Source organism: Vicugna pacos, chromosome 8 (assembly GCF_048564905.1).
Source record: "Vicugna pacos chromosome 8, VicPac4, whole genome shotgun sequence".
Classification (NCBI taxonomy): domain Eukaryota; kingdom Metazoa; phylum Chordata; class Mammalia; order Artiodactyla; family Camelidae; genus Vicugna; species Vicugna pacos.
Genome location: NC_132994.1, coordinates 66,141,072 through 66,157,161, shown reverse-complemented (window position 1 = coordinate 66,157,161; position 16,090 = coordinate 66,141,072). Strand labels below are relative to the sequence as shown.

At 45.0% G+C, this 16,090-nt stretch overlaps 1 protein-coding gene across 6 annotated transcripts in view; it reads left to right on the top strand.

Moving 5' to 3' along the window:
- The window catches only part of SYNE1 (spectrin repeat containing nuclear envelope protein 1), a 427,466-nt gene extending 425,587 nt beyond the window's left edge, over nucleotides 1–1,879 (top strand). For all 6 annotated transcript variants that reach the window (XM_072966061.1, XM_072966058.1, XM_072966057.1 and 3 more), the window contains one exon: nucleotides 928–1,879. In XM_072966061.1, coding sequence (XP_072822162.1) covers nucleotides 928–1,168 — 241 coding nt within the window. In that variant the 3' untranslated portion in view covers nucleotides 1,169–1,879. The remainder of the gene's footprint in view (nucleotides 1–927) is intronic.
- The last annotated feature ends 14,211 nt before the right edge of the window (nucleotides 1,880–16,090 follow it).

The window sequence follows — 16,090 nt, the reverse complement described above, 5'->3', positions numbered from 1 at the left end:
TTCTACTAATAACCAATCAAAACATTAATGGGTGCTCACAAGAGAACACAGTGCACCCCACCCAGAACCTACTCCATGGTCAGCCTGTCACAGGCAGTCTTAGGATTCCTGAAATTCAGGCTCCATCTCTAACGCACCACTTACAAGGAGTTGGGGCAATTAAAGGAGATAAGAAAACTAGGAGTTTGAGTCTCGAAGGAGGCTTCAGAATGGCAGTCTGTCCTCAGAAAAGTCATGTCCATTTCCCAAATGCACAGAGCTAGTGACAGACGGATCAGCCTAGAATCGGTGTCATTCAACACCAGTGTTGGGCAGACCGACTCCACTGCCATCCTGTTCTTCCAGCTTTGCAACCCACTCATGTCAGGGCCGGTTGCTGACTCAGTGCAAGATGAAACCAGGGTATACTCTCACATTAATTAGACTTCATGGGTCTGTGCTATTCTTGTCCTTGCCACGTGGATTTTGGCACATCCAGGACGGCTCGATGGGAGGGATACGTTGTGTGAGCCTGACGGCAGCTCACGTTGCCGAACGGTGCCCCTGGTCGTCTTAAGCCACAAATGTACTGCATCAAACACCCCCGTTTTAATTACCCTGGATCTGCTTAATTTATGCTGGTAGAAGGCGTGTGGAGCAATTACCTTTGTTGATGGAAAATGTTTTACCAAATTAAGGGGTGGGAATTTGAACCCAATTAGTTACCTTCAGTTGACTGACTAAATGCTTATTTTCCATCAGTGCAGTTTCCAAACAACTCTTCATTTGGTGGTGGGGAGATCACCTGGGCTTACTGCAGAAGGCTGGCAGCTCACTGCCAGGCTGGGTGGTGTCTGGCCCGACCCTGTTAGCTTCCAGGAAGGTGAGGAAGCAGCCTCCATCCAGCACTGGAGATCTTTGAGTTATTTATGTCGATTCCTCCCTCAGGTCCATAAAAGGTGGCTCCGATTCCTCCCTTTCTGAGCCCCGGCCAGCTCGGTCCGGCCGAGCCTTCCTGTTCCGGGTCCTCCGGGCGGCTCTCCCACTTCAGCTTCTGCTGCTGCTCCTCGTCGGGCTCGCCTGCCTTGTGCCAGTGTCCGAGGAAGACTACAGCTGTGCCCTCTCCAACAATTTTGCCCGATCATTCCACCCCATGCTCAGATACACCAACGGCCCGCCTCCACTCTGAACCAAGCCGGTGCCGTCGGCGGCAGTGCCGGGAGCACAGGGAGGATCTGGCCGAGGGCAAGAAGAGGACCTGAATCTTGGCAGATGCACTCGGGGTGGCAGCTTTAGCTCGCCTCCACATCCCACGTGTGTGCAAATCGTGGCTTCGGAGGTGGATGATAAACAGTGACGAGAGGAGAGCAAGTAGTTGCGGGAAGGTTTGGAAGGGTCTTTCTTTGAACCTGAACCTCAGCACAAAAGAGATTAAGGACCTCCAATGTTCCCTGGAAGCGCAGACTCATTCTGTGCATCCCCAGGGACTTCAGCAGACCATCTGGGAGGTTTCCCACAGTGCTGCTCCATCCAGTCAATAAAGGATGCTACCTGAGTGCCATGTCGGCCTCGAATAATCTACCAACCAACCAGTGCTGATGAGATTTTAGAACCCTGTAACATACATTTTTTAAGAGCTTATATGGCAACTTCCTTTCTACCTTGTTTTCCTTTGGGGCATGATGTTCTAACCCTTGCTTTAGAAGCACAAGCTGTAAATCTACAAAGCACTTTTTTAAGTATAAAGAAGAACTGGATGTAATAAATAAGACCATGGAAGGCTTTATGTGAAAAAAAAGGTGAATGTTAGAGTAAAAAAATATTTATGTATGTACAGTTTGCTAAAGCCAAGTTTTGTTTGTATCGATTTCTTTGCATTTATTATAGATATTATAAAATATTTTGTCTGTGCTTTTTATTGTCCCTGAAGAAATGACTCTCAGTTTCCCTATTAAGCAGGCACTTATCAGAACGCCACTCAAATTATCTTTTTTGTGGAATGAATGAAGCTGAAACAGAAGTACATTAGGAAAAAGGATGAATGGAGGTGGTGTATATTTAGACACAGAGAACTCCAGATGATTCCTTCTCCCGCCTCCTTGCACAGCCAATCACATCTCTTGGCCTCTTGCTCCCCAGCATCTTTCATACTCTCTTTTCCCCTTGGCACATTTGGAAGAACCTCCCATGCCACTTCATCCCAAGGGTATGCAAAAGCCATATGAATTTTCCTAACGCACTCTTGTTCAGATCCCTTCTTTGCTCCAAAATCTTCTGTTTTGATTGTCTAGCAGAAGAAATATACTTTAAGTCTCTCAAGTCTGAATACAATAAAGATTTTATTCTGCCTCTCTAATCTTGCCAACAAGTGGCCCTCAAGGAATTGTTTGGTGCTCATGTTGTTTTAATCCTCCATTTAATAATCAGACAGGGAGGATTTATATGAAATCCAGGCTTCAGGCTTCTCTTGCGAATGGAAAGCTTACGTGTCCTGGACACATATTTCTACATGACAGATAATTTGCTGGAATGACGTGGCTGCTGTCCCTTGAAGAGTAGAAGGAGACAGTTTTTATGTTTGCTCATATACATGATCAACCACTCTCATTGCCTGTACCAGCCTAACTTCTGTAGGTATTTAGTTTACAAATCCTGTTCTAAATTGAGAATTTAAACCAAACCAAGGTACTCAGAATTACCTGGAACCGCCGTCCATAGCTTCCATGACGTTCGTAGCCTGAGTGCCTTCTCAGCTAGGGGTCTGGAGGTTTATTAGGTTTTCTGATTTCTGGGCTCACTGTGGATCTTCCAATTCAATCTCTGGGGGTACCGCCTGGGAGCTTGCGTTTTAACCAGATGCCTGAGATGATTTTAGTCCTACTAACTGTTGAAAGCACTGCTCTATACCTTCTTAGCTTCACCTTTCTGTTCTCACTACTCCTTCTCTCCCACCGCACAAGACTCAGCTCACGAGCCACCTGCTCTCTGGAGACCCCAGATCACTGCTGGATGGTACTTACGACTTCCCCCGACTGCACTTTCCTCCTGCGGCATTTCTGTCGTACTCGTTCTGCTGTCGGGCTGTTCCTGTCTGCTTCCCCCTGGAATCCTGCTCAGGGAACAGATCGGAGTTAGATGTTCTTTTCTCGAGAAGACAAACCTGAGTGTAATGTTTCCTGTCTTCCTGCTTCTGGAAAGACTGTGAGCAGCAGTGGAGATTGGAGTTGAAGGATTCCCTGCGCCCTCATCTGAGATGGGCCCCTCTCCAGGGTTCGCTCTTCCCTCATTTCCCCGTTTCCCCCACTCCAAACACCTGGAAGTCATGGTCTTGCCTCCAGAGCAATCCAGCCCTTTAAGAGACACATTGCCACCGTGACGGAAGTCACCACACACTGAGACATAGTCATGGTGAGGGCCAGCACAGAGGGATCTCAGGGCCGTTTCTCCTCCACATTGCAGTTAGCTGACATCACACATTTCCCGTCACAGAAGAACCAAATGTTAAATGTGGCTGAGAAAACAGTTTGGCTTTAAGAAAAAGGTTAGAGTCCCATTTGGGCCTTTCTAAAATCCCCTGCGAAACACTCAACAGGAGGCATCATGTGTGTTTCTAGTAAATTTTGTGAAGACTTAAAAGAAGGTTGGAACAGGACAGAAGAAGGAAGCCCGGGTGAGTGTAAGCATTGAAGCCACCTGGTGATGGTTTTCCCCAGATGATGATATGACCAGTGGAGCAAGGACCCTGCCAGCCACAGATGAGACTAAGGAATCTGTCTGATCCCACACACTCTCACTTGGTTCCTGAGGGAGGGGACACACGGTCACATTAGGAGAATCCTCCCTGCGCCAGCAGCTTTGTGGCAACAGAGAAGGAGAAAGTACATTCAGCGAAGGCTTTGCGGACGAGGTGGGGGCGCTGAAGGAATATTAAGGGGCCAAAAGGGCACTGATGGCTGATAAAGAGGCCCTCACTTCTGGAGCAAGGACTGTCAGGATCCCTGCTGTGGCCTGGATCTGTGCAGTGTTGTCCCCAGAGAGCGATGGGTGAGGAATAGAAGAGCAGAGGGATGAGCCGCCAATTAGGAAGGTAGGATTAATAATCTCTGAGTAATGAGATCTTCACAAGCAGACAGAAACTGTTAGAGAAGCTAAGGAGAGAGAAAATCCATAAAGCTAAGGATGGAGAGAGAAAAGGGAGTTAGAAACTAGAAGTAGTGACTTAGTAAGAAATCCAGATAGGAGTGAAAGGTTTTGGTGGAAACTCTGCCTGGGGAGCAGGAATGTTGTCTCCTGGAAAATGGGGCGGCGGCAGCTTCCCTTGTTTTTGTAAGAAGTGAAAAGCGATTCCTTCAAAAGATTTGGTTGGGCAGTTGAGCAAGCTGAGGGCTGAGATTTACTGTAAAGAGGCAGGTTGGGGAAGACAGATTTATAGCCTATGTCCCGGGGCCAAATACTAAGAAATCAAAGCTACAAAAGTTTATTGGCAAGCCACCTAAGAGATTGTAAAGCAAAGAAAGGTGGAGCGCAATGATTTAGGAGAGCCGGTCATGGCCGGAAAAACAAGATCTCGAGCTGGTCTGGATGCTCCCGAGAGCCGTCCCAAGAGCTGGGTTCTCTACCCGCTACCCACCCGTCCACCATCACCAGCACCAAACATGCCCTTAGGGAATTGTGCGGAAATAATACATCCTCAGAAGATATGCCGATTAGGACCAGAAACACCCGGGCAGAGCAGCATCCACTCATGCCACACGTTTGGAAGACCCACCTAGGAGCAGGGACTGCTCCAAACTCCTCCAGAGTCAAGTCTCAGCTGGGACCTCATCCCTTCCTGTTAAATTAGCATTTAAAGGTTCATCGCTGGGACTTTGACACACAGGATCTTCTGTATTTCCCTCCACCAAGTCCTGAAACTTGGGATGAAGGATAATGAGGACACTAGAAGGGAACCGAACAGAAACCATCTCTAGCCTAGAGGAGAAAGGGGGATTAAGCCGTGAGATCTGGCTTCGTTTTCGGTCAGCAGATTTCCTCTCCTTTCCACTTCCTTGTCCACTGGTTTACGTTGTCATGGGATTTGTTTTTGAAGAGTCTGTGAAAGTGGAGGCAGGTGGAGTGGTTTACAAGCCAAAAGGCAGTATCTGCGTAGATGCAACACTAAGATGTTAATTCGGGTGATGAGAAGAGGTGTCTTACTGAGAGTGGTCATTTCAATTTTAGGTTTAGTAATAGATTGTGATAGTTGTGGCTGTCAGACCCCAAGTAACCCAGAGATAGTGAAACTTAAAAGGAATGATTTTTATTTTTCAGTTCCTGGCTTCTCACTCACCCCTCTCTCAGAGTTTAAAATATCCACTGTAGGGGAGGGTATATAGCTCAGTGGCAGGGCGCGTGCTTAGCATGCACAAGGTCCTGGGTTCAATCCCCAGTACTTTCATTAAAAAATACATAAATAAATAAAAATAAGTGAACCTAATCCCCCCTCCCACTAAAATAAAATAAAATAAAATCTCTTCCAAGAAGCCATTTCGGAATACCTCAGAGGGGCTTAAATGTGGGGGAGAACCCTCATTCAGATGAGTAAGTGAAGGAGCTGGGTGAATTGGGGGCACTTCCAGCAGCCTCTGCTCAGTGGCCTCTGTGCAGGGCAGCTGAGGGTTTCTCAAAAGGAGGGGTGTTCTGTCTGTTGTTGGGCAGAAGGTAGGAACCAGAGGAATTCACTTGAACTCTGTGGTCAGGAAGGAGCATCTTGGAAAGCGAAGGAAGTTGGAAAGTTGAAAAAGGCTAATAAAAAACAGGGTGATATGCTGTAACACATGCTGAACAACGAGGAACATTTAATCTGGGGAGCTGAGGAAGCCAGGGGACTTGGACTTAATCTTTCTAAAATATGAAGGTCATGGTAAAATGAATCAGCCTGGCAAATTTTTTTTAACCTGTTACCTAATACAGAAGCAGGATCATTACTGAATTTGAAAAACCCAGTTATAGCAGAAGAAAGTGCTTCGTAAGCTGTGCTGCAGGCGGCTGCGCTTGATGCTGTCGGTGGTGGAGAAGAAATCTGGCTCTCCCGGCTGAAGAGTGACAGCGTGGCCTCAGAGCTGTGCGTCCCCAGCCCCTGCCTGAATCCTGCTGGACACATTCTTGAGGCAGTTGCTGGGCTCAGAAAGTGAAGTTGCCAAACAGCTACCAAGATCGAGAACAGTTCCAGGCACTTACCCCCAACCCCAAATCACCCAGCACAGTTCACTTTCCAGCCCCGACACCACGCCTCCCTGTGGGATTTACAGGTTGACCAGAAACCACAGGGATGTGTTCTGCTACAGGGCACTCTGTCCAGGCCACTGATGTTCCAAGTGTGTTCCAGATCAGCAGCATCAGAGTCATCTGGAAACTTGCTCAGAATGCATCACGTTCAGCTCCAAGCCCCAACCTGCCCCAGATTTCCCCATCTTGGGGCCGTTTAATCTCTCCCCAGCTGGTCACAGTGGCAAGCTATGAAACAATTTCCCCAGCCTCCCCCACCCACTTGTGACGTCAGCTTCATCAAATAGTTTTCTATATAAAACTGGATTTTTATTCTGGACTCCATCCTGTGCTCTTGATCTATCTTTCCAATGCTGTCTTAATTATAGCAGTATATAGTATAACTGATTATGATAATAATGTATTTATATAGTTATATATAAATATAAGGTATATAATAAACAATACAAATATGCAATATCAATATATAACTTAATTCATGAGTAGAGTATATTAGTTACTTTGTTACAAGTTTTCATACATCTTAGGGTAAATTTCATTTCTTCCTTTTTTTAAATACGTGTCTATTTTAAGACTCATTGCTAAAAAAAAAAAACAACCATTTGAATTACAAAAGATTCTCTTGTTTTCCAAAGAAAAATTAACAGTTTCCTAGCTCCCTCTCAGTCATCTCCCAATTTGATGTTCCTTTTCTATGCCTTTTGATTTTCTTATTCAAACAGCACACATATATGTCTTTAAAAATTGGATCTATTTTTAACATTCCGTGATTTGCATTTTTCACTTAACAATATTCCACAGACATATCAATAGGTATGTGCCCCTCTTCGTTGCATTGGACATCTCAGTATCTTTTTTCAACAGTTCTTTCTTTCCAGATTTTTGCCATCTAAACAGCCCTGCAGTAAACATGCCTGTGTGTGTATGCATGCTTATTTTTGTGTGGTGCTGCTTTAATTTCCCTAAGATGCATTGTTCAAGGTGGAATTACTGAATCCAAAAGGTCTGTGTATTTTAAATTTTAATTAATTCTGCCAGATTATTTTCTGAAAAGCTGTAATAATTTACAGTCCCACCTACAGTGGAGAAGAGAACCCTTTTCCACAGACCCTCCCTAAGTCTAGAGCAGTGACTTCCAGATTATGCAAATTCATTCCAAATTATTGATGTTCAAATTCTGTACATTAACATCTTTCAGGGACGTTTTTAAAATGTAGAACCCCAGGCCTCACTCCAAACCAAATAAATCATGGGTTTCTTGGTATCAGTATTTGAAGCTCTGCAGGTGATTCTCTAGTGCAGGCTAGTTCAGAAGGGCTGGATTAGATGTTATCTGTCTCCTAAAATATTGCCCAGCTGAGGCAAGAGTAGCTTGTTGTTTTTAAAACGTCCATTTCCGTGACCAGTTTATCTGACTGATGACTGTTCCATTTGTATTACCTCTGTGCGAAGTCTGTTTTATTCTCTGCTTTTCTATTTCTCTCATTTTTATGCTATTTCCAAGAAACTCTTTGTATATTAGAAAATTAACCCTGTCTATCATATCATTTGTCTTGACTTTATACAGTTCCTTTAGTCACACAGAAAGCTTTAATTTTTGTGTATCTAATCTGACAGGCTCTTTCTCCTTCGTAGATACCGGATATTCTATATTAAGACAGCCTTTTCCACTCCAGCATTGTGCAAATGTTTGCTTGTATTTTCTGCTAGTAGTTCTGTGATCTATTTGGAATTATTTATGTAGCTTCTGTGAAGTAAGGAACTATTTTGTCATTTTTCAAGTAAATAGACAACTGTCCCAGTGCCGGTCAGGAACAAGACAAGGATACCTCCTGTGAACATTAGTTTTTAGCCGCCTGTATGTCATTCAGCACAGGGCTTGTTGAGTAAATTATAGTGCATATATGAAGTATTTATTATATGCAATTTTTTTAAAAAGAGATCAATCTATATTTATTTGGGGGAGAGTGTGCCTACCACATATTCTTAAATTTTAAGAAAAAGTTGTAGAATGGTTTCAGTATGCCCTCAGTTTTGTAGAAAGAAAACCCACATTAATTGTTTAAGGCAAGGAAAGAGTTTAGAAAAACATATCTGAAAATCAAAGTTTAACATTGTGAATAGAGGGAGAAACAATTTTAAACACATTATTTAAAATGTGACAAGGAGCGTGGTTTGTTTTTGAGATCCAAATTGCTGCACTAATGATAATAATTTTAAAAGACAAGAAAAAGGTGTTTCTGTTCTTGCATGAGGAGACATTTGATTTGTTTTTAATTAAAAAATATTTTTTGATATATTCAAAATAAAAGATGACAGATCATTTATTAAAAATGGCAGAATCCTAACAGCTGACTCCACTCCAGCTGGTCATCCTGGATTAATCGTTGGTTCCAGGACATCAGAGCAAAGATGGTTCAAGCCCCCTGTTTGAGACGAGAGGGTTCCCTGACCTCGGTACTTGCTGAATCCCCAGGGAAGAGTGATCCTGGGAGATAAGTCCTCCAGACGGAACTTAATTGTTCAGGAAATCCCTCCACTTTCTGAATCAACACTCTCCTCCTGAAGTCAGTCAGCTTGCAGGTGAGATCAGTCCATCAAGCACAGCCTGACCACCGGACGTGATGGGGGCGGGACACCGGCAGTCACTGGCTTCTTACCCGCTGGTGCCCCATCCTCCCTGATGCGGGTGCCTCAGAGCCACCCTGCTTTACTGTTTCCTTGAAGTCTGCTCCTGCTCAGCAACCTCCTGAGAGAGTCTGCCTACTAAACCCAGGCTTTGGAGTGAGGTTCAGTCGCTCCTCCCGCACAACCCCTATCAGAATAGGAAACTGATGGGAGAACGCAAAGGGCCTGGACGTCTATAAAGTCCTTTTTGTCCAAGACTTATTACAGAGGTCACCTGTAGCAGACAGGTGGGCTCAACCTGCAGCTCAGCTGTCTCCTCACTGTGTGACCTGAGCAAGTTACTTACCCTTTTTATTCCTCAGTTTCCTCCTCTGTAACATGGGACACTACTAGTACCCACAGCCTGGGGCTGTCACGAGGAATAAGTGCACCAGTGCCCGTGCAAGGCAAGTGCTGGGGGCGGTGACACTGACCGGCTTACTGTTCTTTACTCCAGTTTGAAATTGATTTCAGAAATGGCTATTGGGAAGCGCTTGCCACATGTTCTTCCCACACTCGTTTTTTAACCTTTTTAAGGAGGAGAAAGGCTCTTAGAAACTTGAAAGCCCTACTGGTGTCAGGGAATCAGCCAGCAGGAACAGACAGGCTCTGCTTTGCATTTCTGAAGCCCTCCCCCTGCCTCACCAGGTGGCGTTCCCTCAGGACATCACCTTCCCCCACTCCTGCCGTCCTCTTAGCTGGGTGAGAGGGAGAGGACTTGTGACCTGATGATGCCTGACAAAGGTCGCAAACTATAGACCAAGATAAGCATCAGCCAACTACAGCCTGGGGCCTGTTCTTATAGGCCCTGGGCCTAAGAATGGGTTTCATATTTTTAAGAGTTGTAAAGCAAAAGCTGACAAATGAAAAGTTGCTGCCAGCCACAGTAAGACACTCGCTGGCTCTTTACAGGAAGTTTGCTGGCCCAAGGGCTAGAGTTACCTCAGAAAAATACCGTCAGTGGCAGGGCTGTCCTAGGTACGGCCCGGAGCCTGGCCCGGAGCCTGTCTGACTCCTTTCTTTTCCTTTTTTTTTTTTTAAATCCGTTTTATTTTTTTCCACATTATTTTTGGGGTGGGTGGGTAATTAGGTTTATTTATGTACTTACTTTATCGGAGGGACAGGGGGTTGAACCCAGAACGCCGTGCATGCTAAGCACGCGCTCGGCCACTGAGCTCTACCCTCCCCCTCAGACTCCCTTCTCCGGACAAGACTTCTTGGAACGACATCCCCACGGGGTTGGCTCAGGGCTCAGTCGACTCTCCCACACCTCAGTCTGGCCGCCACTGGGGGTTGTTTCCCCCCTGGAATCACTTCTGTGGCGTCCGTGGAGAACTCTTCCTTTCTTTCTGCCCCCAAGATTTTTGCTGCTGCTGTTGGATTCTGTTGGGGGTGAGGTGGGGCCAGAGCTTGAATGTTTGTCCTTGGAATGGAAGTGGCATCTTTGTTCATGAGTAATAGGCACGGAGGGTTCTGCTAATCCTCTGGCCTCTCAGAAACCGGGCTATTCAAGTCCTGGGTGGGGCGCCTGCCAGGTCACTGGTCCTCGCTGTGCCCAGAGCTGTGGGTGCCGCCATCAGACAAGCAAGCCTGCTGGCCCCTTGGCAGGGCTTCTTCCTCAGGGCCGGGACTTCCCTCTGGCAAAGAGAGTGCACAGGTGGCTTCCCAGAGCCCTGCAGGTACGGGAGGTGGTGGACCCAGATGCATAGTATGTCAAGTGATAAACCTTGTTTGTTCCGCGTTTTGGCTCCTTCTTATTGACTCAGTGATTTCCTGGCATGATTTCCTTGAGGGCTTCATCAAGAAGTTTCTTCTCTTGGTGGCCTTTGTGGTGCCCCAGAGGTCTCCACAGCCCGGCAAGTGCTGAGAGCTGGAGTCCCCAGTGTCACAGAGCAGTGGGGGCTGGGGATTAAGGAAGGCTCACCTGTCAGAGCACTTTACTGGAGACGGGGCACAGGAAATTTGAAAGGACTTCTCTTTGATTCTTCTGCCTCGGTGCAATCACAGAAAATAAATGACAAAGCTCCATATTGCTTTAAGCTCTCTGATACAGGCTTTCCATTGCTTTTGAATTTTTAGCTTATGTTTTTTTTTATTTATTCATTTTTTATTGAAGTACCGTCAGTTATAATGTGTCGATTTCTGGTATACAGCACAATGTCCCAGTCATGCATATACATACATATAATTGTTTCATTGCTTTTTTAAACCAAGGCCAAAGCTTAGCAGCTTTTGCCACAGGAATAAGCCTGGAGCCAACTGGGGTCTGTCTTTTCGGGGTCCAGGTCTTTCCACTTCCTGAACTCAGGTTCTCATGATCCTGGGCTAGAAACAGTCCCAACCCTGCCAAGTAATTAAAACAAGCTTCTCTATCTAAACCTCTTTTCATCAACCCACTAATATTTTTCCTTATACCCCCCCCCCTTTTTTTTAGCATTCAAGAATGAATTGGATTGTAAGGATTGTTAAGGGGTGTTTTTGTGTATTTAATCATAAAGTCAAAGGTGAGTGAATGGGTTATTTGCTCTAGTGAAGCGTCTAGCAGCCCCAGTTTGGCACCTTCAGCCCTTTTCATTTACAAGGAAACGCCGTCTTTGCCCTGGTTAAGCCCCAGAAATCTGTCTGCACCCGGTGTCCTCAAGGGACTGGGACGACACACAGAGCAGCTCCCAGAGGCGGTGGCAGGGCCCCCTCCTGCTGCCCGCGCCATCCTCTTGTCCCTCCTGCCTCCCTCTCCAGCCTGTGGTCTGGGGCCCTGGGTCTTGACATGCGCTCTCTCTGGTTGTAAATCTGGAAATACTCAGGAATCTTTACACCTTGCACTGAATTCATTCAGCCCATAAAATGTTTACCAGCTCACAAACCTTTCATTGGCCGTTCCCACAATTATTGATTTCTCACTGAAAAGGCATCTGATGGCAGGCCCCGGAGCTGCAGAAAGGCCTCGCGGATCTCTGCAGCTGGAAAGGCACCCAGGGCGCTGTCTCTCCCATTGGCTAGGGGGCTGGCTCTTGGCAAAGCGTCCAGAGCAGGCTGTTTTGTTGGAGTCCCTTCCTCTGCTCCTAGCAGGCCTGGCCCCTGAGGTTAGCCCACCTTTGTTTACCCCAGTGCTTCCTTGCTCCAGTTTTTTGTTTTTTAAACCTTTATCTAATTAAGATGGAAACTCCCATTTTGTCAATTCTAGACAGATGCCAAGTGCCTTGGCCATGACCATGGTCCTGTTCCTGGGCTGTGTGGTAGGAGCTAGTCTTGTGACAAAGGCAGGGAGTGAGCCTGGCCCAGGTACCATCACCCTGAAACAGGTCCTGCTGCTAATGAGGGTGTCACTGCCTCTGACTTCAAGGTCTCAGATCATCAGCTAGAAATAGAGCTTCCCCTGTTGCCAAGGGACAGACAAAAATCACTCGTCAGCTCACCCGAGGCTCCTGGCAGAAACCAGGGGCAGGCAGGGTGCCTGGATGACCTCAGAAACCAAGAGCACTGGCACCAAGTTCCAGGGGGCATTAACAGAAGACATGCTTCTCAAGCTTTCCCACCCCAAGGCCACCCTCTGGGAAGAGTAGGGGGCACATTTCTCCCGAACTTGAGGGGCATAGCCTTAGGCATCCTGCCCAAAGTGCCACATTTCTTTGAAGAGTCACATTTTGCCTTTAAAATTCATGGGAATTTTTCTTTCTACTCATAAAATGTGAATGCTTGTTTAAATACAAAAGTTGTGAAAGCTTGTGTAAATACAAAAGTTACCACTTTCTCTGATCTTGAGTAAAATGTCCTATATACTCTATGACTTTAAGTAACCCTCAGTTTAATAAGGGCCGATCACGTTTGAAGTCGGGAGGACTGATCCAATGTCTGCCATTCACGAGATTTCTGGTCCTGGGAACCTTACTGAATTGTTAATCCTCAGTTTCCTCATCTACAAAGTAAGGACAATAATGTAGGCATCATAGCTGAAAAGATTACCTGGAAAAATTTTTATAAAGCTAGTACCTGGCATAGTGGAACACCTAATAAATGGTACCTGTGTGTGTATGAGTATGAATGTGCATGTGTTGTGTGGCTCAGGGTTGAAAGGAAAATCAAAACTCATTCCATCTGCAGAGAGAACCTCTTCAACCTTTGGGCTTAGAGGTTATCCAGTCCATGCAGAGGTACCTTCTGCTGCAGGAATTCACCCAACCCCTACTTCCAGCCAGGTGTCCCAGATTATCTGTAGGCAGTTCCATTAGAAAGTGTATCTCTCTTGAATGAATGTCTCTCCCCTGGCTTTAGCACTGCTCTTCCAGTGGTAGTCACAAATATTGCACTTTTAAGCAACCATGAATGTTAACTTAAAACTAGCTTCTTAATGAAAGTAATCTGGTAAGAAAAGTTACAAAACTTTGCAGCCCCAAGGCATCCATTCTGTATTTTTCGAGAAGCAAATCTAAATACAGCAGTTCTGAATTCAAATGTAAAGGCTTAAGAATATGTCACATTGGAGAATGTGGTTTGGAGCCAGTGTGTGTGTCGATCTACTCCCAGGCAGGCATTCCAACTTTGACAAATGCCAACGGATAGTTTGGTAACTTTCACAGATTGCTAAACGTTCTCCCCAAAGCTGGATGAATGCTGGAAGTAAGCCCACGGCACATGTAGACAAGTCTGTTCCTTAGTAGTCCAAGAAGGATAATGAGACGGACGGGGTATATGGAGAGGGTTTCCAGCTACGTTCCCGTGAAGAAATTGGTAAGCCTCTGCTCCAAAAAGCAATATAAAGCTGACCGAAACTGACAAAAACAACCATTTCAGCGCTCTGCAAAGTGACCAAAGGCATATGACAATGTGAGAGAAGTTTATCCTTGAAAAACTGCTGAACTTGGGTAAGTACTGAGTGAATCTCTGGCATTCTTGCCTGGGGCTACTCCCATCCCCGACCCCCACCACTTTGGTCAGCACCAGAGCAGGACACATCAGAAGGACCGACAGCTTTGCTGCTGTGGCCACAGTCTCAGGCAGCTCGCTGGATTTGGTGGGTGAGCAGGGAAGACCAAGGCTGTGATAGCCTGAGGTTGTGGTTGTGGTTGGGGCAAGCCCATTCCTGGCGGAGTCTGTGAACATGTGTAGCAGAAACTAGAAAGTGCCCAGGCTAGCCCCACACTCTTGTCTGAACCTGCAGGCAGAAAGCTGGGTCAGACCTGAAAATAGCCTGAAAATCAAAGGTGTTCCCCTGTCCACAGGCAGATTCATCAGCCAAGGATAGAAGCCTTACTGGTCCCGGATGTTGGGCAATGTCTGTTCAGTCATTGGATACCCTCAAAGCTATGCAGGCAGCTCCTAGGAAGTCAGGCTTGAAAATCAAAACGCGAATATTAATTTAAGAACCTAGCAGAAACAGCAGATGCCAAATGCTGTAGGAGAGACAAATTGTACCTATTTAACCCAGGTGAGTTACTAAAGAAAAAAACCACACTGGCCCATAACACCAACAGCAGCCCCCTTAGAGGGATCAGAATCCAGAGTGGCTATAATGTAGTGTCCAAAGCGTTGTTTGCAATAAAAAATTTTGAGATGTGCAAAGGAACTGGAAGATGTGACCTATAGTCAGAAGAAAAGAGATCAAAAGAAATTGTTTTTGTGTCTCCCCAGATGCTGGATTTAGCTGACAACTCCAAGCACCTAGGACGAATGTGTTAATATAGCTAACAGAAATCATGTTTAAAGAGTTAAGGTATGACCATAGTGAATCCATAAATAGGGATTCTCAATAAGAGATAGAATTGATAAGAAAAAAGAACTCAATTTTTATCCTGGAGCTGAAATGGATAATAACGGAAATGAAAAATAAAATTCACTGAAAGGGCTCGACCTCAGAGTCAAGATGACAGACAAAAAGAATCAGTTCCCTTGAAGATGGTTGAATAGAAATCACCTTATTTGACGAACAGAGAGGGGAAAAGGATTAAAGAAAAATGAACAGAGCCTCAGAAACATACAGGACAACGTCAAATGTACTGACATGTATATAATGAGAGTCAAAGAGGAGAGGAGAGAGATGGAGAGGGAGAAAAATTATTTGAAAAAATAATGGCTGAAAACTTCCCAAACCTGATGAAAAACACCAATCTACACATCCAAGAAACTCAGTGAATCGTAAGTAAGACACACACAGGAAGACCTACACTGAAACACATCATGTCATGCTGTTCAGTGAGTATGATGAGAAAATGCTGAAAGTCGCAAGGAAGAGGTAACTCATTACATCCAGGTGAGCATCTAAAGGCTGGAAACAATGGAGGCCAGAAGGCAGTGAGATGATATAGTCAATGTGCTGAAGACAAAACAAAACAGACAGATGTCCAAGGATTCTACATACAGAAGAAGCATCTTTCAAAAATGAAGGTGAAATAATTAACAGATAAAGATGGAGAATTCGTTGCTAGTAGACTTTCCCTACAAGAAATACTCTAGGAATTCCTTCAGGCTGGAAGAAAATGACACCAGACAGTCACTCGGACCTGCAGGAAGAAGCGAAGAGCGCTGAAAATGGTAACTATGTTGAATGATATTAAAAAGTCTCTAAATGCGTACCTTTTCTCATTTTTGTCTGACTTTCTTTAAAAGATATAACGTTGTATAAGCCAGCAAATTTTTATTGTTGGGTTCATAACATATATAGATATTTATGACAATAATAACACAAAAGAGAGGGGGAGAGAATGAAGCTATAGTGGAACAAAAACTTTTATTTGATTTTTTCAAATTTAAATTAGTATTAATCTGAAATAAACTGGATGGGTTAAGATGCACAGTGTAAGAGCAACCACTAAGAAAATAATTTTAAAATAGTAAAAGAAAAAAAATCAATAGAAAAATTAAATTAGCACCCTAAAGATAATTTATTTAACCAAAACAGAGGAGGGGCCTGTAATGAAAGAACAGAAGAATGAAAAAGACCGGAGGCATGTACAAAACAGTAACAAAATGGCAAGCGTAAACCCAGCCTATCAACAAGTCCATTAAGTGTCAATGCTCGCAGAGGGTAACAACAATTACAGTAATGATGTCCAATGCGAGCTGAGAGCTTCCCATGGGCAGCTCCCACACCAGGCACTTTAGACTTTAATCTCTTTTGTTCTTCGTAGTAGCTCCGTGGGGTGCGTATTGTTCTTATTTACATTTTAGGTATGAGGAAACG